Here is a 26,140-nt window from a genome sequence, read left to right as displayed (position 1 = left end):
GGATACAAAAAAATATTATTTCTAGTTCAGTTTTGATATGTTGAGGGGGGAAAAAAATGTGGGCTTAAAGAATTCATGGAGGTTACGTCCAAATCTCTGTCCAAAAATATCTGCACAGCATTAAAGCTCCAGAAGTGTATTGTTTTGGCGCTAGAGAAGAGGTCCAAGACACGCCTATCTTACACGGTCATGAATAATTACATGGTGTAATTATTCATAACTCGAGTCCCAGAGGAGCACAGCCTTGCAGCATAACCACGTTAACATCGCTGCCTTCTGGGGGGCAGAGGCTTCACCCAGCTTCCAGGCAACACTGTCCCGCTTCCTCCTGCCCTGCTGGTCCTGCAGCACTGTGAGCAGGGCAGAGGGCAGGAGGAGCTCCCTGCTGGTGCCTCACACCAAATCCTGCCACACAAAGCACGGCTCCTGTCTCGCAGCTCACCACCACCACCAAAGTGGGCTCCCAGCGCAGACGCTCTGACCTTGGCGGCTTCTACGCTTCTCTGTTCTGCTTTTAAAATTAATCATCTCATTCCAGGTAAGTGCTTTTGAATTCCGACGAGTGGGACGTGACTCTCGCTGACTGAGAAGCGCGGGTCTCAGCAGGGAAATAGACCCGGCACAGCTCCGCTCCCCGGTCGCTTCCAAGGCTCCAGTCGCGCTCACCTGCGCTAATTTTAAACGGGAAGCCTCGCTGCAGGGTAATTAAGCACATGAGGAGCTCCGCAGAGCTGCCTGTCAGCACCTGGCGGTGGGATTCCCCTGCCAGAGGCACCTGCTCGCTGGTAATTCCTCCTCCCCGCTTCCCTCCTCGCTCCCCAGCTTCATCCCGAGGAGCAGATGGAGCCGTCGCCCTCCTCCTCCTCCTCCCGCAAGGCCCCCCGCTGCTACCCGGCGCCTGGCGCAGCGGTGATGCACGTAATTAGGCAAATCAGTGGACAATGCAGCGTATTAGAGTAGGAGGAGTCGCATCAAGGCAAAACACGAACCCCGATTTATCTGCCGCAGGAGACAGGACGCTGCTACCCGACTGCCAAAAATTGCAGCCACGAGGTGAAACACAGCGACGGCACCGGCAGGAAAGGTGCCGCAAGTGGGTCGCTGCCTGGAGGGCTCGGAGCACTTCATTCTCCTCCTGGCACATGATTTATGCCTCAAACACCCGTTTCTATTCACGTGCTGCACCCCCAGCCCCTCGCACACCCAAGCTAGGCAGGGTGATGGCTGCTGATGTTCACCTCGCCGCTGGTGCCAGGCTGAATGGCACAGCTGAAGGCTGCAAAACCCTTGCAGCGAGGAGCTTTGGGCAGCCTGGTGTGGGCTCACCCCTCCAGCAGCAGAGGGGAGGTGTGGGACGCAGGACGTGCCCACGTAGGAGCACGGGGCTGAGCCCCACGCGGCGTTACGCAGAGCGGTGCAAGCCAAAGCGGTGCCGAGAGCTGGAGAGGCCATTACAGTTCTTGGCTTCTTCAGAGAAGGGGCTCCGCCTGCCAAGAGGAAACACCAGGGGTGTGATTCCAGCGCTGCAAACAGCCTCACACACACAGCGGGGTTTATCCCAGCCTATAAACTGGAGCACGGCCGTGCAGGGACCGCCCGAGAAGCCCAGCCCTTCCCCCCCCCCAGAGCACCACGGTGCTGCTCAAATGGTGGGCAGCCCTCACACGTCCCGCCGGGCAGGGGGCACTTCCAGATCTGTCCACACACAGCGGGACAAAGGGCCAAGCCTTCGGGTGTTGCTGGGTGGCTCTTTGTTCTCCTCTGACTTTTTTGGGCTGTTTTCTGACACTTTCACGGGATTTTGCCTTTGGCCCTAAGTGACTTTGCGAAGTGGGTCAGGACTGCGAAACCCGGGGTGCTTTTCCATGCCAAGCACTGCCCGGCTCTACCTGGCTGAAGGAGCAGAGCTCTGCCAACGCCCGAGCCCTCGCACAGCTTTTGTTCCTGTCCTCGAGCATCCTGCAAAGCACCGTCTGCTGTGCTGAGCCGTGCTGTGGCTTCTGAACACGAGACATCCAATAAAATGCAAACCAACATTACCAAACTCATTTCAGATACGATCTAAGCCAGGTCTGCAAACGCAGTAGTTGTGGAAATCGTACTGTCACTTCTCCAAAGCCGAGGAATATAAAAATAGTTTGATTTATGGGTACCACAATTCTACAACCCCAATTTATTTTGTCAATGCGAGACCGTGCCTCACACACGCCTGCGTAACCACAGCCTGCAGCCACTCACCACGAGAAAGGAGAGAGACAGCTCCACGACAGCAACCCTTCAAACCTACCGATCTGCTCTGCTGACCAGAGAGCTACAAACGTCATCCACGGCTGAAATATTTAATAAGAAGCTTGCAAGTTCACCCAGGCCACTTGCCATGCTCACAGGACACCCCGGGAGGGGGCACCAGGTTTGTGCCACCACCAGATGCGAGCGCAGCAATCCCACGGTCGGTTCATTCCCCCGGCTTATCTTTTCGCAGCTTTGGAGTGCATTCTTCCTTATCTTGGAGACAAATGGCCTCCACGGAGAGCTCTGAACAGCAGAGCTATTTATCTGTTTGACATGTGTTTCCCTGTTTGTTTTCTCCAGCCTTGAGACAATCAGCCCCAGCTCTGACACCGCTCAGCTGTGCCAGTGGCGGGGGCTGCCCGGCCCCTTCACTCCAGGGCTGTGAATCAATTTCTTTGCCATATTCATCACTGACTGTAGTAAATCAAGCCTAATCGATGCTTTCTTCTTTTGACATAGAACAAAGTCTCTATAAACTTTTCAGAAAGCTGGCTAGAAGGAAAAAAAAAAAAAAAAAAGGGAAAAGAAAAATCAATTCAGCTCCGTATTTTTCTTTCAGGAAACAAATGAAGAGGTGGCAGTGTCCCAGGGGTGACATTGTCTCCACCAAAAGAAAATACGGAGGAAAAGAAGTTTTATCTGATTGTTTCCAGTAGTCCACTTGTTGCTTTTAGCACAGAAACCTAACCCTAGTCCTAAAGCACATCAACCAGCCTAACCCAAGCACATCTGCATGTTCTCAGGGGCTGCTCCTGGCCCTGCATGCTGCTTGTGCTGCACCTTCCTGCTGCCAAGCACATGGACACGCTGGGTAACACAGCCACAGAGAATTCTCATCCCTTAATAAGGAAAAGCTTCGTATCCTGCTGCTGCAAAAGTCACTTCCAGCAGTTGTAAAATCGCCAATCAATGTAAAAATCAACATTCGTTGTCAGTTCCACAACCACTAAACGGGATTTTGGAAAAAGGCAGTGATGAACATCAAAATGACCCCAAGTGGAAGTTATTTGGGTATGGGACTGGGTCCTGGCATACCCACAACACAGCACATTTCCCCAGGTGCAGGCACACAGAGCAGCAGCAGCAGCAGCCAGAGGGACAGGCAGCACGCAGCAGACCTGCAATAACAGCACAGGCACTGTTATGTTTTAGGAGGCAGAAACAGAGCTCACCTGTGCAAGGCGTCAAAGGTGAGGACACACCTGATGGCATCAAAGCTCTGTGAGTTAACGTGTGTGTGTGCATCCCTTGTTCTCATCCAGACTCCGTCATGGTGTCACATCCTATGGGCACTGGAAGTATTGACACCCAAAGGGGATTCACACAGACATCATGCAAAACGCTCCCAAGTGGCATTCAGAAAGCATGCTTTTAGATGGGGAAAGAACACGTAGATAAACTAAATATGTTGTCTTCCCTACTTGGCAGCCAGTCCCCACAAATTAATTGGGACTACTGGAAAAAGGTACTTTTAATAGTCTGCCACAAAAATGGTAAAAGGAGAAGAAAAAAGAGCTGAAGATACAGGACACTACAAATGCCTATTAATTTGCAGGGTGTATATTTCTAACTCACACTAATTTAAGGTTCTCCAGCCCATGTTCAATTGAAGGAAGTTTGTGTTCACACCTGTAATCTGGGGAGGGAGGGAGGAAGGCTACTTTTTTCCCTTAAACACATTTTTTCACTCAGACATACACCGCGTAATTGCAGCTACAGCGTAGATTTTATTGCTAGCATTTAGAAGAGTAAGTGCTCCCTGACATGATGGGAAAGGTTCCTCCCCTGGGGAACGGAACACAGAGGCTGATTAAGCGACCGGTAGGTATTTAAGGACATAAAAAATAGCAGCAGGTCGGGGCTGCAGTTCTCACCAAAAAGGAGTCGGCAGAGGAACAGAACTGAACAGAACTAGCCTGCTGCTTTCCAGCAGGGTACAGAGCACTGGGGAAGAACAAGTCTTCAAGCACAGGATTTTTATGTTTTATAATAATAAAAAGGTTGAAAAGTAAGCATAGAATGGTTTGGAGCGGAAGGGACCTTAAAAATCACCTACTTCCAATGCCCCCTGCCCCGCCAGGGACACCTCCCACTAGACCAGGTCCCTCACTCACAGCTTGCTCCTCCCGAGCTGTTCAACAGGTAAGTCACAAAGCTGGGTCGAGACAGAGCAGGTTTGCTTGCAGTCCTGTACTAAAGACCACTGCACGATGTTGTTTCTTCATTTTGGTTAACACTACTTCAGTGAGAAGAGCATACACAGACAGAAGAAATAATAATTAGGACTTAATGAAAAAGCAGCAGCCATGCTCACGTGTGGAAACATTTCAAGTTAGATGAAAGAGTGAAGTTACTTCAGCACTTCTGATGTGTTAAGAACTGCAGAAATAAGCTATGAGCTCTATCTTGCACTGAAAAATTTGCTTTATTTTCGCACAAAAATAGAAAAATCTTATTAACAGAATTTACATTTTTAACATTATAACCATTTTTGAAGTGGTTAGCTACAAACCATTTCAAAATGAAAATAGCAGAAAACATGAAATACAAACGTAACAGGAGTATTTCTCCAAGTAAATGCCAACATCTAAAGGTATCTTTAACGATTCTGCAGCTGACTTCAGTTGTGATTAAGGACATAATTCTACTAAACAAGCTTAACAAAAACTTTTTTTTTTTAAAGCAAAAACCTTTTTTTTTTAATACAAGTTCCCTGAAATTACATGTTCCCTCACATAGAGATCAAACCTGACTCTGTAAAACCAAAGAAGAAAAATAAAAAAAGTGAGGCTATCATACATTCACATCCATTCTTTTCAAAGCAGTCTTGTCCTCCAGACTGTCAACATAAGGAAGAAAAATATCAGCTTCTCTCTGCAGCTCAGCATAGCCTTGGGAACACCTCATTACAGCACCAAGCTGTGTTGCTATTGGGTCACACTGCTCTAACATGGTCCCTTAGTCTTCATCTTCATTTGTACTGCAAAGAAAAAGCAAAGGATTTGTCTCTGAAGGCACCTCCAAGAAATTTCCCTTCCCAGTAGAAGCTTCCGAACACTTGTCAGGTTCAGACACATGGTTTTCTTCTTGTTCCCGTAAAGCAAAGCAACTTGCAGCAGCCAGTTCTTCAGGCTGTTCTGAAAGACTAATTGCAGTGTGCATTTGCTTTTCTAATTCTTCTATCAATTTTCCAGGAACAGACATAGATTGCAAAGAAGCCTTTGATTTTTCATCACTAACCTCAACCATCGAAGTGTTTGTGACTTGCCTTAATCCATTACAGTCAATAAGTGGAGCTGTCCCCTCCTCTTGAAGCACGCCTTGTGAAGAATTTATTTTCCCATCTTCACCGGCTGAGGACTCTTGCTCATCTGAATCAGAGCCTTCTGTCTCAGATGAAGTGCTGCTCGATTCTTCAGAGTCACTTGTCTCCGACTCAGAGGAAGGCAGCTGTTGCCTGGAAACTGCAGCAGCAGCTTTTAAGTGTCTCTCCTCTTCTTGTACCAGCAGCGCTGCTGCTTCCAGCTCTTCCAGCTCAAATCCGAGGTGGGACTTAGCCAGTGCGGTTTTCTGCAAGGATTCAGAAAGTGCAGCCAACTTTTTTGACCTTTAAACAAGAACATATTTAATGTTACAAACAGAACATTCCCATTTGATAATGAGAACAAATCAAACATTTCTACTATTCACTTGGTTTGCAAACAACTTCCTATTTCAGTTATAACTGTAAAAGTTACACAAAAGTATCCAAAGTACTGGTGATTACGATTATTCTGAGCAATTTTTCTTATATGGCTAAGCAATATCCCACTGAAAGCCTTCAGTGACATTTTCAGGAAAAAACACTGCTTTGTTGTTTCAGCAATACATGGTAAACTACTGGTTTCACAGGGATTCTCAAAACACCGATCTCAGAACAAATCTTTTCAGGGTTGCTGTCTTTAGCAGTGACCTCTGCAGTATTTGGCTTATTGGATTAAGTTAAAATGCAGCAGAATCATTTTGTTTTACTGCCCTTCCAGATGTCTGCTAAACACAGATGAACTGATAGAGCAGAGTTGATCAAGTCCATCTCAGTGGGTTGTCTTCATTATTTAAATGCCTAATTTTTTACCGTTAACTCTCCCAGAACTATCTGATGCCTTCAAATCTTATACTGGTTACAGATTTATCCACCTCTTAACTCTGACCGACCTCTCTAAGAAAAACAAATGACAATCAATAATAAGCTGACTCTGCAGAACGGCACGCTCCTAACGAGCATCATCAGTCTCTGGGAATGCAGCTCTGCTTGTATGCAACCAAGTGACATTCATTTTGTACATAAAAGTAATTCACTACACTGAATTGTATTCTTAAAGTATTGAAAACTTCAGCGCTGCAACTCCAAACAAAAAGCAGGATAATTCTTAACTGAAACTGCAAGTTTCTCCTCTGAGAAGTTCATGCTAGCTCCCTCCAATGTACAGCGCCTGGTGACCACCTTCCACAAAACTTTTCCTTTGCTTAGGAAGCATTTTCAGAAATCATCTTTTAAAGCTCTGCTATCCTCCGTCCAGTCCCTCTTCTGCTAATTTTGAAGGCTTCTTTAAAACCTGCCTCTTCTGAGGAGGCAGATCTTCCCTTCCCCTCCTCTACAAAGCAGAAACAATCCTCATTTTTAAAGGTTATTTGAAATTAAATCTCACCTTCTCTCAGAAAACATATACACACACTTTCTAGGATCTACATTAAAATATATATATTCAGGAAAAACGTACACAATTTAGATTTGAGTTGTGTTAGTAAATGAGTATAAAACAAAACAATAGTTACAAAGAAAATTCAGGATATATTGACAGAATCCATAGCCATACTCCAGGCCTCCGGGAATCAATCTTTCCTGTCTGAAAGTTTGAGAAAAATATTCTGCACCTATGCTATTTATCCTACACTTGGTTTCTCTGATATCTTCTCCTCACTTCATAGCTACCTTGGTGCATCCACGAGGTGTCCAACACACTGTGCTTTACCCTGCATTTGTACGATGGCTGAAATGGAAGTGAAGAAAGCCATCGGGACCATTCAGATAAGCACCACTCCTACAACAGGCACATTACCTCAGCTCCTGATCTTTGGAGCAGCCCTATCCATTTCCTCAAGTGCTCTGGAGTCAGCACATGCTTTACCAGAAAAGGGCATCGTGGATTTAAAAACAGAACAAAAAGCAAGGGAATGCCTGGAACCGGGGCAGGGGGGGGGACACCACCACACAGAGGGGAAACCAGGTATAAAACCAGCAAGCATACATCCTGTTTCTTGTTGTAGAGTTTTGCCCCAGACTATCAATCAACTTTTCACCACTTCCTGCAACAGCAGGTCTGCTATAAATCCTGCAGTAACTGACTGGCTTTCATTTCCTCTGCCAAACCCTGCTAACCTGCAAGGCACGACACGCTGACACCGGAGCAAGCAGCTGATAATGTAATACATGACTCCTGCGAGGCACGAGTTAAAGTGCTTGTTCTCTCAGCTGAATGATTTTAAAGATCTTTATATTCTATTTCCCAGGGGGGATAATTACTCAGTATAACAGAGACTCTTCAATTTTTTTTTTCCCCCCCTGCTCCTAAAGGAATTGGATTTAAAACTGGGGGAAGGGAAATTTAATGCAGAAGCTTATGCAGTTTTAGGCACAGCGCAACATTTAAAGGCTGAACTTGGATGAAATACAGCAACCTGCCTTCGCCCAACCCACAGAGTGGAAAACCAAGAAATAAGTGTTTACAGGAAATAACAGAAGCAACAGAAAAAAGGTATTTTTAGGACTTTTAACTCCAAAAAGCTTAAAGTTAAATCACAAATCCAAACAGCTTCCAATGTAAACATGGGTTTCAAATGTTAAAGAGCTGCTTACTTGACATTGCCCAAATTTATTTAGGTGAAGTACTTCCAAATTTATTTATTTTTTTAAATCAAGAACTTAATAATTGATCTTTTTATTTTTTAAGTTCCAGAGCATTTGAGAAGTTGCCAACTTTGTAACAGAAGAAGCATCTTCCTTACTCCTTAAGTAAAAAGGAAGGCAGACAGAAACCCCAAGCAATGCACAGCAAGGTTCATATGGCCTTGCAGGTAAGTCATACAGGAATAACTGCCTTGCAGGGAAATTTGTTTCCTGAACACACCAGTGAGAAGCTGGGTTATGCTCTAAGTCACAGGAGTTTGCATAGTTTGCATCCCTTTCAGAAAGCATTTTTCTCCTTTGGTTTTGAAACATGTCCTTCCTCCTAACTTCACGCACGTACTCGTGTATGTGCCTCCTCCCACAGTAGGGGAGGTTAACAACATGAAGGCACAATTATTTTTGTCCTATTACGTGACTGTCCACAAGAATGTGACAAGCTCTACAACCTCAACTTGCTTTGTTACAGAGAATATTGTTTTCCTTGCATCGTGGCAGAGAATACGTGGTTCCTTTTAATTTCATTGACGCACAGTTTCCTCTGCTGACACATCTTCAACTCCAGCAACCTCAGTCTCACTACCTGTTTTACTATTGGCATTAAAGATAGAAAATCAATTTTTCAAGCCCCGTTTATCCACATACCTTTTCTATCATGTCTGTCACTGTTTCCCAATCCTGTAGGTGTTCTTTGGCTTTTACTTATTTCTGCTATTCTAATTTTTCCTGCATATTCTTCCTGCAAGATGTTCTGTCCTTGAAATCCCTTCCTTAAAAACTCCTTCCTCCTCTTTTAGTATTTTCTTATAACAAAGTTAACACTTGGGATAAAGAAACATGCTGCATAACCAAGTCAAGTATTAAGGAGACGTATGGCTTTGTGTCCATTTTTACATTACTACTTCTCTGTGCTCCAGATTACTAATGACAAGTGGTACAGAAGAAAATACACAGCGAGATGCTCATTTTATTCAACACACATTATTTTACTAAATTAGATGTGTGGTACCCCTGACAGATAAAAGAATGGCCCCTCTAAAGCAGCAGGTTTTTCAGCCCTCTACTCTCACATGAATTTTTATCAATGAATTCAAAGAGAATGAATGAAAATGCTGGTGCCTGACAGCGGTGAACATCTGCCTTACTGGACAATGTAAAACTGCAGAAGGCATTCTTCTGAATGTCTCGTTTCAATTCCTTCTGAGTGATCAAAGTAGACTACAAGATAACGATAATTAAGTCATAAAACAGCTGCGGCTTCCAGACTCACGTGTACTCCTTTTTCCTCAAACGATCTGCAACTACCGAAAGAGGAGATGCTTTTTATCTTTACAACAGATAACCAAAACATGGCATTGATTCAACCTCACAAACAGATATTCTGCTTGAATGAGTGAACGCCTGCAAAAGGCCAACAATTCCACCCATCCTCCTGCTCCCCAGATCTGCCTTACCTCAGCTGTCTCCCATGGGGTCCCAGGGAGCAGTGTTGCGGCCACCACAAAGCACCAGGTCCCAGAGCACATTTCAGAAAAAAAGAAAGGGTGCAGACTTCATGCAGACCTGCACCACCTTTTCTAACTGCACCACCAGCAACTCAAGAATCACATTACACCAACCAGAATAGGAGCCTTCTGGTAAGCCATAAAAAGCCTAAAAAAATATTTTCATAGAAAACACAGAATGATTTGGCTTGGAAAGGACCTTAAGGATCGTCTAGTTACAATCCCCTGCCACGGGCTGAGCCACCTTCTATAGATCAGGTTGCTCAAAGCCCCACTACTATTTTTTAGCTCTTAGCTGCATCGGATATTTGATTTTAACTGGATTTAAAAGAGCATAAATAAAGTATCTTTTCAGTTACTCAGATTTCTTAGCAGATGAAACGTTTCCTCCCAATTTTTACTCTGGTCATCAAGTCTCTTCCAGAAAAAAATGGAAAGCCTACAGAGCTCAACATTTCAAATGTGAAAAATAAATTCAAACTGTCATGCTCTTAACAAATTTATACATAAAAGCAGCAAACTCCACTCCCTAACTTTCTAATCTTTTATATTAAAAAAAAAAACAAACAAGGCACTCGAAGAGCAGCATTGTGTCATTGCGCCCCTCCCGTTTTCCTGTGCAAGGGACTAACAGAACTGCAATTAGCTATCAGTCCATCTTGTTTCAGGGAATTATCTTATTTCAAAGAGAACTGAATTTCAGGAGTGCACTTCACATCAGCCTTAAGAAAAGGTGGCAGTACTCCTTGGACAAAAACAAGGCAAACAGCATTAAAATCAGAGCATGGAAATGCTTTCAAGGGATACTGTGGGTCTCTGAGCTGACAGTTTCCCTGGCTGAAAGATAAGGGGCAATTCAGGAAACAGAAGTGAGACAGCAGAAGTGAGATATGATGTGTGAGAGACTTGCAGTAAACAGGTCCTGCTGTTTCCAAAATCTTTTGAGTAGCATTTTAGAGATTAAACAGCAAATACTTTAATTTTTCAAGTATGATTAATGGAAACGCATGATTACTTTAAGACATGTTCATTCCGTATGCACATCGTGGTAATGATATCTTATTATTATGGTAATAGTGTTCTTACATAAACCTGCATAATAAGCTTTAAAGGTGCTACACAAGATAATTATTAGTTATCAAGACGTCAGTTGCTTAAGGAAAATGCTTAATTACAGGTTAAGCTGATCAGATGCATGTTTTGTTTAATGTACAGCTTCAAGAAACAGGTAACAACAGAGGCATCTCAGGTCCTGTCCATTAGTCTGAAATTAAAATTTCAAGACAGAAGTACTGCAATCCTTGCCTAGGCAGCAGGGAATTTTGTCTAAAAGAAACAATAGATGCTGTTCTACAGATCTCAGATTATAAAAGAGTAAAACTGGGGTGAAAAGAACAAAGAATTGAAGAGATTTGGTAAATAAAGGGAGACAGATAACAGGAAAAAAAGAGGATTATGGCAGCAGAAAAGGAAAAGCTGAGTGTAGGATGGCAACTTAAAGGACTGATCAACAGACAAAACTGTAAAGTTTAAACAAGCTACAGTCTCCAATTACACTGCTGTACAGGAACTGTAAGAGTACTTTCTGCCCCAGTGGCCTTTCAGAAAGCAGAGATGGTTTTCTTACCTTTCCCTCATTTCCGCACCTCCTGTAGTGCTGATCATTCAGGATGATCACCAGCAGAGGTGAGGGCCACGAGGACTGAATGCAGTGCCCAGTGACACGAGGGACAGCTGGGGTGGGTGGGAAGCAGGACACGACTTCCCCAGCTACAGCCCGAGGGGCTCTGGTTCTACCTTCTGCTACGGAGTAAAGAGGGCACTGGGCTCTGATGAATGAAGATAGATGACAACTCCAGAGCACAGAGGTACCAGATGAGGTCTCACAGAGGAAGACATGCTGCAGGGACTTGATTTTTTGCAGGAAGGCTTATGTTAGCCAGAAGGAATGGTAACCTACCAAAATTACCTACCCAACCACAGCAGGTGAAGACCACAGGACTTGGGGAGATGCATCCAGACCTAAGATCCCCAAACAGTTTTCTGTTTGGGGACAAAAACCAAGTTTTCACCAAACATTAAGTTAAAAAAAAAAAAAAAAAAAAGTGCTTCTGTATAATATGCTCATCAGTCAGAAATAGCACTATGAAAGGAAAAGGTTTAAAGAAAAAGTGTTAATGGGCCAGGCCTTTCCATCTGCCTGGTATCTGCCTTGCATCCAAATCTCTTGCTTGGCAGTTCAGCTATCTTAAAACAAACAAACAAGAAAACAAAGAACTTGAAAAATATGAAAATCAGCATTCTACTCCTCATTCTACATGATGGGTGGCACTGCATACTCGATCACAGCATTGTGAGTTGCATACCTAAAATGCTGTGCAAAGTATTTGCAAACATAGGAGTAAATAGTCAAATTGGCATGACAGCCTTTAAAAACAGGAGTCAGCAATGTTTCACTAAGGAATGAAAATAGTGTCTTCTTGTACTGGTACAAGCTTTAGCTTGCTCCTGTTTTTGTAAACAATAGAAAAATTATTTCTACTGAATCATAAGCCTGGTTTTGTATTTTACAGATGTATACAAACAGCCACTTTTCTGAAGTCCGTGGTGTCAACTAGGTATAATGGATAACAAAACTTTAACATAGAGTTTTCGTTTTTTTTTTTATCTCCCCCTGCTCAGTCACAATCAAGTTAGTGCACAGAGCACTAAGCCATGGCAGATTGTGTCGTACTTGGGCAAGAACAGCTCAAAAGCAACAAAAGCATGGGAACCTGTATATCAAAACCCCTGACAACAGCCTTGGTTACCAGCCTGGTGTTTGAATGCGACCTAACTGGTCTTGGAACTGAGATTCATAACTCAAGTCTTGTTGTATGAGGCTGTTCCAATGTGTCTTGGGCCTGTTAATTGTGTTACAATGGGAATCAGTCCCTAACAATACTCTAACTTGGCTCTACAGAGCTGACAAGCCCTGTTTTAAATGTAGAACACTTTCCATTAATTATATTTAAGCCTTACAGGCAAGATAAACAACGCTCAAAGAAACAGTAGATACTTCAAGTGCAGGCTTGCCTTCGCAGTGTTGTAGGCTCCACCAAGTGGGAAAGCAGGCCTGCCTTATTGCTAAGCAGCCATCCCCTGGTAGGCCTACAGCTCCCTGAGAGCTACTCAAAGACAAACTAGCAGCACGCTGTGCCAGCCAGCAGGGCTGACAGGTACAAAAAGAGCAGTTAAATAACTTATCTCCACTCGACAGGAGCTCCGGACACCTAGGATTCATCTAACAGCAAAGCTGCTGCGCTAAGCTAAAGGCTTCCCGTCTGCTGGGTCTTCAGGTACTCCCAACAGCCTCCGTGTGCTGGGATGGCTCCACGAGAAGCCACGGAGCTTAAGGAGAAAGCATCAGTCTATATTTAAACTCTCTCTCCTGACAAGGCCTGGCAAAATTCAGACTTAGGAGAGAAAGCCTCACAGACATCCTTTTTCTCAGATACAAGAGATAAGATAACAAGCAGCACGCCCAGCCAGTACAACCACTTTAAAGGTGTTCCAGATGACAGACCTGGCAGCACTGCTTGCAGTTTCCCACAACTACATGTACTTGTTAGCTAGAGGCACCCTAAGTACAACCCCAGGGGTATTACTATCTCAGGCATCACTGGATTCAAACCCCAAGCAGAGCCCCAGCAGCTCAGGCGGAGGGCACCCAGGTGTAAGGATCTGCACGACAATGAACACCGGGAAAGCTCTGAGGGGTAAGGGAACTCTGCCTTGCCCCAACGGCGAGGGACAGGCTGCAACCTGACGTACCTGCTGCTTCAGCACCGACACCGGCCACCAGAAGCTGCAGACCCTGCAGCTCAGCCCTTTTCCTGCCCACAGGGGGTCTCACCAGATTCCATCCACCGCTGTCTTCCAAGCCCATTATGGGGCTACACAAGGGGTCTGAAGAGACCTTGTTCAACATTGAGCCCATTGATAATGCCAACATCGACTTCCTAAAGGAATTCTGTCATCATCTGGATGAAAATTCATCTCCCTAAGGCAGCAAAGCTACTGCTTAAGGTCCTTTGATGCAGAGGACTCAGTAAGTTACAGCTGACCACACAAAAAAGAAAGTTGATACAAGAGTGATGCAGCTGAACAAGCACCCAGCTATTCTTACAAAGACTTGAAAAGAAAACATGTTGTTCCTCCGCCTAAAATTTAGATGTCAGCTTCCATCCAGGCCTGCAGAGCTGCTTCAGCAACCAAAGTGGTGTTCTTCAGGGAATGCCTTGAAGATGGTAACTGAGCCCACCCTTTTAAGTAACATGGAAAGTCACTGGAAAAGCACATTCTGATATCCAGGGGTGCCTGATAAGGTGGGAAAGGAAGACACACTGTTGAATTACCCTAACAGGACTGAAACTTCAGGGCTTTGGGCCAACACTAGCATGCTTCTGCTAGAAACCCAACTAAAAGTCAAACATCACTCCACATTTGAAAAACAAACCGCTAATAAGAAAAAAAAATGATTTAATTCTCATGATACAGAATTGAAAGACAAATTGATTTTAATAAGATACTCAAGACACGAAGAAGTCTAGATTTGATCGACCCTGACTGTAAAACATAGAAGCAATAACAAAAATGACATTGAACTGAAAAGCAGACTTCATTAATGTAGAAACACCTAGAGTCAACATGCACAAAAAGCATAAATGGTCAAACAATGAGATTAGATAACAAAAAAATCCTCCAGTCCAGGAACATAATCCTTACAAACAGACATTTAGCTGCAATCGTAAGAAACTCATCACACTAAACACACCATCCATTTGTTGAAACTGCTCCGAAAGCCTCGGATTCTGTGCGGAGATAAGGCCTCTGACTCAATTACACCTTTTAGCGTGTTTTATACGAGACACCGTATTTCACCACATTTTATTCCACTTTCAAGGTTATTCCTAATGAGTGCTTCAACTTATCCTCGACGCAGCGACCTCCAACCAAAGAGAAATGGTTTTGAAAAAGCCAGCTCAGAATTAGCCCAGACTTTTTGCAGCGTTTATTTGCTAGAAGCGGTAATGCACACACCAAGAGTAAGCCCCCCCCCCCCCAAATAAAGCTCTGAAAGTAATTCACAGCAGAGTCTGTAGGCTTGATAGATTTTAAACAGTGATGAACAACTCGCCTATCTGTACTCTGTTCTACTACAAACTGCAAAAAGATCCTAACTTTACATTATTTTTACTGAAAACTACCTTATGCACCCCTCTACCCCAATTTCCCACAGGCTTGGGGAACTATACACAGATTTTATCCAGTTCTGGGAACACAACCGGTCTCTACTGTGAAATATAACTCAAACTTCAACGAAGCAGAACAACACTACCCTGAAGTCTGAGGCATGAAGTGGAAAAGAAAAATACACATTAACTGAGCCAAAGGGCAACCCTTTCTTGGAAAGGAAATGCACTCATTCGGAAGAATACAGATAGCATTTTTCTCTCTCTCCATACACAGACAATACCTTAGGTTCCTAACGAGCAGAGAAGTTCAGAAGTCTAAAATTTTACATTTCCTTCTTCAAAAATGACATATCTACCCTCAAAACTCCTCTTACGGTACCAGTAAAACAGAAAGCCATTCCTTTACGGAATAGACAACATCTAAAAGTTGCTCTTTCCAACCTTTACTGTTACTTCATCTGTTTTCCTGAGATGCACCATCTGAAAGGTGGCCAATCATAACCCCACCTGACTCAGGAGATCTGAAAGAATCACGGAAAAGGTAATATCATTAACAGGCAGTGAGATAAACTCAAGCAGCACCATTCAACAGTTCTCTGCGCTTAGTTTATTACATATTTTATAGTAAGAGGCAGAACCAATAAATAACCCCATTAAAATCTCATTAACTCTAATCAATGCGTACCAAAGCTAACCTAACAACAAAGCTGAATTTAATGTGCTTGTGAAGGAGAAAGAGGACCATTTTCTTCAGGACCTGGCTAAAAATTGACCTAAACTTTAACTAATCTTCTACATTATCTACAGCAAAAGAAAGACAGATGAGTGTAAACACAACACAAACAATGCAACATCTGTTCACACGATTTAGTACGAGACTAACCACTATCTTTATAGGTTAAAAAAAAAAAAAAAAAGTCTCCAGAACACAGCACTGAAAACCACATAGTTTATAAACATCCTTATGAAAAGCCAGCTGCTAAAATAACGCACCCAGTCTATTCAGGATGTGCAAGTGCAGGTAAGAATTCACTCTTTCCATTTCTCAAGAGAATGGATTCTGATTTTTAGTCTAAATAATCTAGGTCTGTACACTTATATGGTCTATACTTACTGTTAATTATTTCCTTTATAACAAATTTTCAAAATAACAGGCAACTTCAATCAAATTTAAGAGAAACTACAGGTTGAAAAAGATCTTTGAAGTCCTGCTTGTTTCATGAAAATAAGCAGAATCACATCAGAAACAGACAGCCCCATGAGAAGGGCAGGCAGAATACAACCACTGTGTGCTGGGTTGGTGGGAGACCACAGCATGCACATCCCAACTGCAGGTACCAACCAGCCCATCGGCGCTCAGACCAGCTGCTGCCCCTTGCCTGGTGGAGGTGTCGAGGGCTGAGAAGAAACCAGGGCACAAGGATGGGATTTGTACAAAGTTTATAGAACTTTTTTCCCCCTTCTTCCTCCTTTGTAGACATCAGACAAAGTGGAGACTGGAATCGTATTTGCTGCTCACCGAATCTTTATCTTAAAGATAAGCAAATCATGCCATAAAAATGGGAGTACTGGGTTCAAAAAAGTCTCCCGTTTGGAGGGAGAACAGACAAGAGAAACACACCGCTCGTCTTCAGGTGACAGACAGGAGTCCTGAGCACAAAACAAAGGCTGACGTGGAAGAATCCAACAGGCTTATGGGCAACAGAAAATGCTTTCATCCTGAAATTCTGGCTTCAAAAGGGCATTGCCTGAATTCTGAGCTAAGAGCGATAACTTACGCTGCGAGCCAACTCGCAGTCATGTAAACACGAACTGCTATCTACGGAGCTTAAAGTATTACAGGCTGTTAAACATAAATCAAATATGAAACGCAGCACCATCATTTCAATTTAAGTGACTTCTTTATGTTAATAAATCTGAGTATTTCAAGTGACTTTCCCTCCATATTTATTCTGTAGTTCCACAGCATTTCTTTCATAAAGAATCTAAATACTGTATGAGCTGAACTTCACATTTATAAATATTTAAAAAAAAGATGAAGCTTTCCAGTGTAACATTTTACTTTCATTACTTGGTCTTTTGATAAGTTGAAACTAAACATATCATGGATTATAAAAGAAATCAAGGACAGCTTATGTATATGATGCTACGAAAATATTCAGAAGAAAAAACAGGCTTGTAATTAATACTGGACTATAAAAAGAAACTGAACAGTGTTTATGTTGTAAGAATGCTTTAACTGAGTTTAGAAACAGCTCAGTGTTGCCAAAATAGCTTCAATAAGTTGCAACCAGCCTAAACATCCAGCAACTGCACGGTTTCCAAAGTTCTATATGGTAAACAACATAACGCAAGATTCATAGGAACTCGCCACAGAACAGACAGAGAAAGGAACGGATTTTAAGATGCGATAGCAAGTGTTGGCTGTGTGACAGAAACAGAACGCCGACACTTGTCCTATGTCAGCAGCATCTCACTTGGAAATTTCTGAATTGCTGTTACCTGTAGCTTGGGCTTCACCGTGGCCTCCTCTCGTCTCCTCTGCCACCACCCCGTGCTTGCAGGGCACCTCGTATCGGCTGCCCTGGGGCAGGATCTCACCTCTTACACCTTTTTGGGGCGATGAGGCCACGTCCCACGGAGATGGCTGCACACCTGGCTCCCCACCACGGCAGGAAAGCCTGCAGCCATCGTGCAGCCCGCAGCCGTGGTTCTTGTGGGAAGGAGTCCCCGGGGAATAGTGGGGACAGGTCCCAAGTTAAACGATCATCCCAACCCCTTCAGCACGGTTTCTCTCGTACCATCCCTGTTCAGTGTTGAGATGTACGGGGGAATCACCGCGAGGGGTGGAGCGGGCGGATGAAACAGAGGCAGCACTGACAGGGCTGAAAACACAACAGGAAGGCATTATCAGGCTGCACATCGGCTCCCCGCTTTGATCACAGCTGCACGCTCCACCTGCTCAGCAAGGCAACAACTACACGAGCCCATCCTTCCCCCGTCGGAGCAGAAGCCGGCCGAGATGTGCCGACTGCAGACACGGCACCGAGCGCTGACCCTTCGGCAGGCAGGCAGGAGCTGCCTCCCCACAACTTGGGGAAATCAAAGCAAAGGCCTGAGGGGGAAAAAACTGGCTTTCTTCTTCCCCTTCTCTACCCGCAGCAAGGTGCATGCAGACACAGCCTGAAGGAATACGAGCTATAGAAAAGTGATGGAATAAATAGGGGAAAAAAAACAAGAGAGGAAAGGAAAGGAAAACATCAAAGGAAACTGCAGCTAGCAGCTGGGAGGAGAGATTAAATCCCTTGTTAGAATCTATGCTTTACAGGGCTTGCTAAAACATATATAAAGGGAAATTTCTGGCATTATACCCACCTGCCTATCACATTTTTCAGCCTTTAGGGCAAACACTGTTTTGCTTTAAGCCTCTTAAGTCAGTATATTACATTACTTGGGTATTGTTATTTACAAAGTGCTCCGTGTACACCTACTGCTCTGCAGACAATTGAAGCGACACCTCGGGCCTTAAATAAGATGCAATATTTAATGAGAAGCATGGCAGCTCAGGATGACAGTAAACAAAGAGAAACTATATTAAAAACATGCATCAAAATAGTGAAAGATGAGACAAACACAATGTGCCTGCAAATTCTTAGTTGCTATTTTTAAATCAAAGAAATGTGATCTAAGGATTAAAAGCAGATGACTTGGCATGAAAATAAATAAAATTTGGGTCCTCTACCAATTCAGGCACCAACTGCTCATGCACTCTGATCAATTGGTAAGCCCTTACCTAAGGTCTAAGTGCTAAATTATAGCATTTCCTTTTATCTTTTTTAAAAAAAAAAAAAAAAAAAAAAAAAAGACTAGAAAAACCTATTTTAGTAACAAATCGTGAAGAATCTCAAATACTTTCTGCACCATATCAATAGCCAGTGTTTGAGCCATGAGGTATGAACCACAAGTTACGCTGTCTTGATGGAAATATAAAACAGTACAAAAATCACCCAACAACCTAGGGAGAATGAGGGAACTCAACATACTGCTGGTCTGAATTTTTCCTGTTTCATTTTCAATTAGATGAATTTTAGCTGTATTTTTGTTGTTTTTCTTGTATTACACAATAGCTAAACAACGAATCTCTGCCCCAGCATACTTGAAGACATGTCAAAAATCAATCTTTTTTAGGAATGACCCACTAAATTTTTCCAGTTTTAGCCATAACATGGGTCATTCAGACATGCACATTCATGGAGCTTTTTCTCCTCTAACTCTCACCAATTTTCAACATTTTTTAAAAGTAGACTCTAGAATTAGTCAGTCTGTTAGCAGGCTCACAAATGATGCAGTCTGAGGTCGTGCCACTTTTCTCCTAAGCGATACCATTCTGCTTCTTCAGTGAAACATCGCACGCACGCTCTTACCTACTGAGAGATGAATAGGCACTCAAGTTCAAACTGTTCTCAAGCATGACCCAAGCTATTTTTCCTGCCCTCAACTGTCTTATGTTCTTCAATTCATAACCATGATCTACAATCTCTTATTGTCAATGTGCCATCTTATACTTGATTGTATTAAAATGCATGTTGTTCAAATAAGCATATGTTGCCAATCTGGGTCAGTCTGTGCAACTCATCTGTTCAAATCATTATTTCCTACTTTAGAAAAAAGAACAACTTTAAATGTCACCAGAAATTTTATCTAAAAGAGACATACTCTGTATTTTCTTACAGATCACTTAAGTTATCAGCTAGTACTCAGACAAAGACTCCTAAGACAATGGATGATCCTCATTTCATAAAGAAACAATAAATCCTATCTTTTCCTTTTTTTTTTTTCTCTCCCCTTTTCCAGTATTTCCTAGAACACTGACACATCAGTTACTCCAAGGGTCAGTGGTACGTAAACTGAAATTGGTGTAAAATGAACCTCAGGAGCCTGCAAAGATCCCATTTGAAGCAGCCACTCCCATTACTGGTAAAACTTTGAAAACCAGATGAAACATCTGAAAGTTAATACACTACCACAGGCCAAAGAAGTGGTAGAAAAGCAAACCTAAAGCAGCACGATTACCTCAAGCAGTAAGCAAACGTAGTCTGCATGCTGAACTAGCTGCCAGCAATAGGAATGCCAGTTTGCAAAGCCTGGTAAGAGGGAAATACATTAACAGAGGCTTGTAATCGTGAGCTACTGTTGCAAGGCATTGCAGGATAGCCACAAAACCAGACAGAACAGCTTTCTTACTTCATTCACTGAAAAAGTGTGATCACAGCGCAGCACACTAAGATTTTTTATTTTATCCCTTGTACCTGCATGGACCTCAATATTGAGTGGAAACCGCAAAGGAAAGAATAGCCTTCAAAACATGATCTCCACAGTCCAACAAGTTGTTTTGTTTTACACAGATTGTGGGGGAGGAATTAAGGGGCTTCAGTGTATCCAAATAACAATACCATTCAAGAAAAACAGTGAAAAATATAGTTCTTTAACTACAAAATATATCAAAAGAAAGCATTTTGTAATGGTGGCAAGGAGGTTGTTGACTAATAAATAATATAACCAGCTACATGAGAGCACACACTAAAAGCAGATGCTAATGGCAAGGCTGCTTTCAAAGCAATGTGAAAGCAATTTTGCTTTTCTCTGCACCACCTACTTGGAGTACTGGAATTTTATCAAACCTGTAATTCCCGTATCTTTCAATAAATTAAGCTTAATTTGGCAGTAATGAAGGTAAAGTAAAACCTACGCTACAGCCAAAGCAGACTGCAGTTGACCATGGAAGTGTAATTCACATAAAATACAATCCTGTGAGTTGCATTCTTCCTAAGATCTTAACTGTAGGAAATGCTTAAACATACCGTACCAATCAGTTTAATCCCACAAAACCAAGAAACAGGATTTTCATCCAGAATATATTACTGCTTATGCTTTTGTTCTTCTGAATCATGGCTGCTGAATCCAAGAGGTTAACAGCTGAAAATTAGCATATTCTTCTAACAAGAGAATGCTTTCAGCCACTGATTAATACTTCTTCTCTGCTAATGATCCCCACACACACACACACACAAAATTTAATAAACTAACTTGCTAGTAGCATACCATTTAACAGTCTGTTTGGATAGTTTTGTTCCTGAATCTTCCTTTCTGAACTTAGTATTTTCACCACAGATACACACAATCAACAAGATCTACTCCATTCACCTCTCATTTGAGGGTAGTCCTTAGCTGGACGTTACAGGTAAGTTACTCCTAGGAGCCACAAAGAGAGAATAGGACTTAAAGAACATTAACCCTGTAAGTAGCAAAAGAGCAAAGACAAAGATTTATGAAAGTCTGTTTTTCCTCTATTAAAGTATTTTGATCTTTCCAAAGGTCCAAACCACTGAAAAAAAAAAAAGCCAAGAAACAGATGCAAAAATGGCACAAAGTAGTTTCTACACGACCTTCCAGAGTTTTCCAGATGTCAGCAAATAATAACAGGATCAAATTTTAAGTTTGCAGATAGATGATCAATTTTACAAATATTTTTTAACATATAGCTATTTATATTCTCCTAAAGACCATAATATTTGACTACACAAGCTTAAAGATGTTATATGTTATAAAATATTTTCCCAAATCTAGCTGAAGCTTGAAGCAGTTCTTTCAGGAGGGCTGTCATATGTAAGCTGCCCTTAAATGCTCTTCACCCTACAAGCAAGCACAGAAGAGTATATGGGAGAGCCAATGTAACAAAACAGAAGGAAAGTACTACAAATAAGATGCTCCACAGAGGACGGAACTTGATGTAAATTAATAACAGACACATACAGTTATGCTAACAGCTGAATAAACGGAAGAGGCTTTTGACCATTCGATGGTACAGTGTGTTTAGATGGGCACAACAGCAAGCTATCAGCACCACTCTGATTATCAAATGTATGTTTGGAAAAAAACATGAGTAGGCTGCCTTTTTTCTTCCCATATATAAACAGTTGATCACTTATAAAATAAATATTTAATATCAGTTAAAACCAACAAAAGAGGTCAGGACCAATATACAGAAATCTTCCCTCTACCAAACCACAGCAATGGACTAAAACTATGATACCGAAGGCTGAGATCCTTATTCCCCTACTTTAGTGCCTTTATCATTTCTAATCTTAGAAATCCTAAATCTCGTCGATCTTACTTTTTTCTGAAAGACTTGTACTCCTTGATGCCTTTGCAACAGCAGCCCGTAAACCTTCAGGCCCACATTACGCTGTATTGATTAAAAGAGTAATTCAGAAAGCCTAGGGAAAAGAGAAGGGGAGCTGAACAATCACAGTCAATCTCATCACCTCAATGACACACTGTGAGTGTAATTAATCCTACATTTATTTAGAGAACTTCACACCCTACACATCAAGCAGCAACTCCCTGCTGGCTTCTGACTAGGTAATTATGTTGTAACAAGGACTAGGTTTTGATTATAACAAAGAGATGAAAAGGAAAACAGAGCTATGAAGCTAGGATATCTTTTAGGGTATGTCTAACCTGCAAATCAACAGAAGCAAACGGAACATGTTTAGCAATATTGACTTGGCTTTAGTCTAGTTCCAATAAAGATACCAGCTTCTACAGAGGCTGCATAAATGACACCAGGGATCCTGGTTCTTTAAAGCTTACTCTAAAGCAAACAGTCCATGCTTGAACTGGCACGTTATAGCTGGAGTCATCCAAATTAGCAAGATTACATTTGTCGTAGGTGTAAGTATATGTACTCTGCAACGAGGAGGTGTGACTGCAGAGCATGTACACACCAAAGCAGCCTGTACGCAGGTGTCATAAATCAAGTTGCAGGCACAGTTCCACGGGACATGCTGAAGCAATTTAGTGGCTCATCCCTCTTAACGTAACAGATCTCCTTTACCGTGAGTCAAATCTACAGCAACACACCATGTGAATAATGACTTCAGAATTTTTTGCAGTAGAACAGATCATGAAAAAAAGATGAGATGGTAAGATAAAACTATGCTGTTGGAAATACAATGCAAATTATATGGGATCAAACATCTTACTCTTCTGCATTCCTTGAACCCACGAACTTTGGAGATGTATAAACCATAAAACTGCCTAAGTGTAACTACCCCTGGAGAACTGCCAGGGGCCCTACCAGCTTCAAATCCATTTCAGGAACACAGGAAACATACGTTTACCAATAATGAAGTGGTATACGTTTAAACCCAAACATGTATTTAAATGTTAGGTAAACATACTTTAAATCGGCATGGGCTCAATTGTTTTCTTCCACAGGGATGCAGAACGGCACGCACTTAACTGCCTGCACCACGACTCGAAGCTGTTCAGCCCTGCACTCCGCCGCTGATCTTACAGCCAGCAGCATCACACGGTTGAGCTACGAACAGAGAGCGGTGCAAACTGGAGTACAAAGCACTGGAGAAAGACATCAGGCTACACAAAGGAACCTCAGCACAGCAGAAGTCAGTGGGTGAACTACTCTGACATCTGTAAGGGAAACAACTCCTATGGGGTCACAGACAGAACTATCCTCCAGCAAGGAAAGGGAAGGGAAGAAGTTCTTCTGCAATAAACCCACACTTGATTCCCCGCTCTTCACAGCCCATACATAGCTATGAGACAACCAGTGGTTCCCCAAAGCTCTGTCTCCTCTCCCTCATCATCTTCTGCTTTTTATACCAGAATGGTGCAAAAGACAGAAAAGCTCAGACTTGTATTACAAGTCCAGTTGTAACCTCCCTTTGGAGAGGCTGCCATATGTATCATAGCGGTTTGTAAAAGCTCTGACCTAAAGAAGAAAAGCATGCAAACCAGACAAATTAAATTTAATTTTATTATGGAAATGAAAGTAGTAACAGAAGTGACAGCAGGGTGGATGATAAGCTCACTTAGCAGGGGGATCAAATGAAGTGATGACATGTCATTATGACCTCAGGGGTTAAAGATGCAATTTTCCATCTGGCTGCATCTGGCTTTTCAACATAAATGTTGACACCACCTGCCGAGACTTACGACAAGCCGCCTGCATAGGTCTTTGTCGAGCTTTTGTTACCCAGGTTAACCTTTACTTTTCTCTCTCTTCTGATAGGTTTTGCCGAGCAATATGCTCCCTTCCTTCAAAACACGATGGAGTTAAAATGATTTTACATGCCATTTTATACCACAGAACTGTATTTATTTCACAAGCAAGCTGGAAGTCTAAAAAGCAGGTAAAACTAACTTAAGACCGCAAAAGAAAAGATGAAACTTCAGCTATACTTGCTAATATCTTTTATTATCTAAGATTTTCAAGAATTTACTTTTAGTTACATGTACTTCAATAAAATCAGTTTCTCAAAAAATCCTTAGAATTAGAGCACTGGATTGTACTCACCATATCCAACTGACTATTAGCCACCTGCATTTGTTTTTATTCAGAAGCTTAATCATTTCCAATTCCAGACACACTGTGCTTAAAATAAATCATCTTCTGCCAGCCCAGTGACACATTCACTTATTCATCTAATTTAGCCACAGCCAAACGATGATCTCAAACCAAATTTGTAATCTGCTATTGACACACTGCTGGCTATAAGGTTTTGTTTCCACTCTGAAATTTAAAAGGTAGTAACTACCTGTGGTGCTTCCATCCCAAAGGCTTCATCTTGACTATTATTCTCTTACTACCATACGATATATCCATTGTACTTCTGCCTGTGTCATTGTTTTTTTCCTAAACCTATGACTCCCAGAGTTTTCTCTGCCAGTACAGGTGAGCTAAAAATCTTGCTTCCAGCTGTTTTTGAAGTGCCCAGATTCTTCACTAAAAATAACCTACAATCTGTTTTAACTGTTAAACAGAGGCCCCAACCTCCACTGGGACTGGGTAACATCTCATGGAAAGAGAGGAAGAAAAGAAAAAACCCTTCACAGATTTTTGAGAGTAACCTGGGACTACAACTATGAATAGAGAGGAGAAAACGGAGACAAAGAAGATTAATGGAGCTTGCACTGAGCAAAGAATAGCTAAGAAACAAAACAGAGAAAGTATCCAAGCCAAGTGGGCACACAAATTATTTCATTAAAAGACCACTAAAGAAACCTATGAATTCTTTCCCCTCCCAAAACTCTTTCCCACAGAGGCAATTATCAGAGAGCTGCAACAACTTTCTGCCCCTGGAATGGCATGTGTACCACCCTTCCATCCCAACGCCTTACTCACCTTGTGGAGCTGGAACCCTTGTTCTTACCAGACCATTCCCCACTCCTTTCCAAATCTGTTAGGTATTTTCTGAGTGAAAAGTGGACTCAGTAATTCCCTTCAACACTTACAATGGGAAAAAAAATTGCCCCCACTCACCTAGAACATGCTTAACTTCAAGCACATGCTTCACTGCTAAACTGAACCAGGAATGACTTAAGCATATGCTTAAATGCTTTCCTGATTCAGGCAAGTTCATTCCTAAAAATAGGCAATGGTTTCTACTGTTCCTCTTTCTCTTGTTCTCCTAATGACAGACAACTATTGTGCCATGTCATTATGACAGTAAGATAGCTTAATTGCCCTCTTTCCAGAAGCTGTCAGTTCTGCTTAACTGGTACATAATGTATGTGTCTTGCAGTAAATGTGTTAATGTAGCAGTCACTTATATCTACCATACATTTTCTTCTGCTATGTTTAAAGAAATTCTTGGGTTTTCTGACTGACCTCCTTATCAATGCATTCACTGATATGGGCAGCAGTGATATCACTGTTCTGTGACTCATTTCTTTGTGAAAGATCATGAAATAACTCCCTCTTTCATTTACTTTTTCAAGTCAACTTCAACCTGAACATGAATTTCCTCATACTTGTATTAAAGGTCTGGGTGAAAAGGACCCCCCAGAAATGGAGATTTGGAATGAACTGGCTGCTCTTGTAACTAATCAGGTTTCATCAATCAAAAATTTTGGAAACATCCATAATTGCTTTTGTGTATCATCACCTGCAGGAGCATGATCTTTTTAACATATAGAGAAGAATAAGACTCATTTATATGAATAGCACATACTAAGCAGTTGTGAACAAAAGGCCTTTAACTTATGAAAGAGAAGTGAGCCAGCCTGCACACTGCCCTTTCTGATTGTGAGAACTACCAAGCTCCCTCTATATCCCCTCATCACTTCTAGTATCTTGC

At 42.3% G+C, this 26,140-nt stretch overlaps 1 protein-coding gene and 1 long non-coding RNA gene across 5 annotated transcripts in view; one reads left to right on the top strand and one right to left on the bottom strand.

Annotated features, from left to right (window-relative positions):
* Positions 1–4,698: 4,698 nt before the first annotated feature.
* SHQ1 (SHQ1, H/ACA ribonucleoprotein assembly factor) overlaps positions 4,699–26,140 on the bottom strand; it is a 46,965-nt gene continuing 25,523 nt past the window's right edge. For 2 of the 4 annotated variants that reach the window (XM_068694272.1, XM_068694271.1), the window contains exon 13: positions 4,699–5,899. In XM_068694272.1, the coding sequence (XP_068550373.1) occupies positions 5,251–5,899 (649 nt within the window). In that variant the 3' untranslated portion in view covers positions 4,699–5,250. The remainder of the gene's footprint in view (positions 5,900–26,140) is intronic. The other 2 variants (XM_068694273.1, XM_068694274.1) reach the window with 2 other exon arrangements.
* LOC137862329 (uncharacterized) lies at positions 7,563–8,410 on the top strand. The gene is made up of 2 exons (XR_011100185.1): positions 7,563–8,053; positions 8,289–8,410. It is a non-coding gene; the product is annotated as an uncharacterized lncRNA (long non-coding RNA).

This window comes from Anas acuta, chromosome 11, assembly GCF_963932015.1.
Source record: "Anas acuta chromosome 11, bAnaAcu1.1, whole genome shotgun sequence".
NCBI lineage: Eukaryota > Metazoa > Chordata > Aves > Anseriformes > Anatidae > Anas > Anas acuta.
Note: the sequence above shows the minus strand (reverse complement) of the source record. Positions and strands in the feature narration are given on the sequence as shown.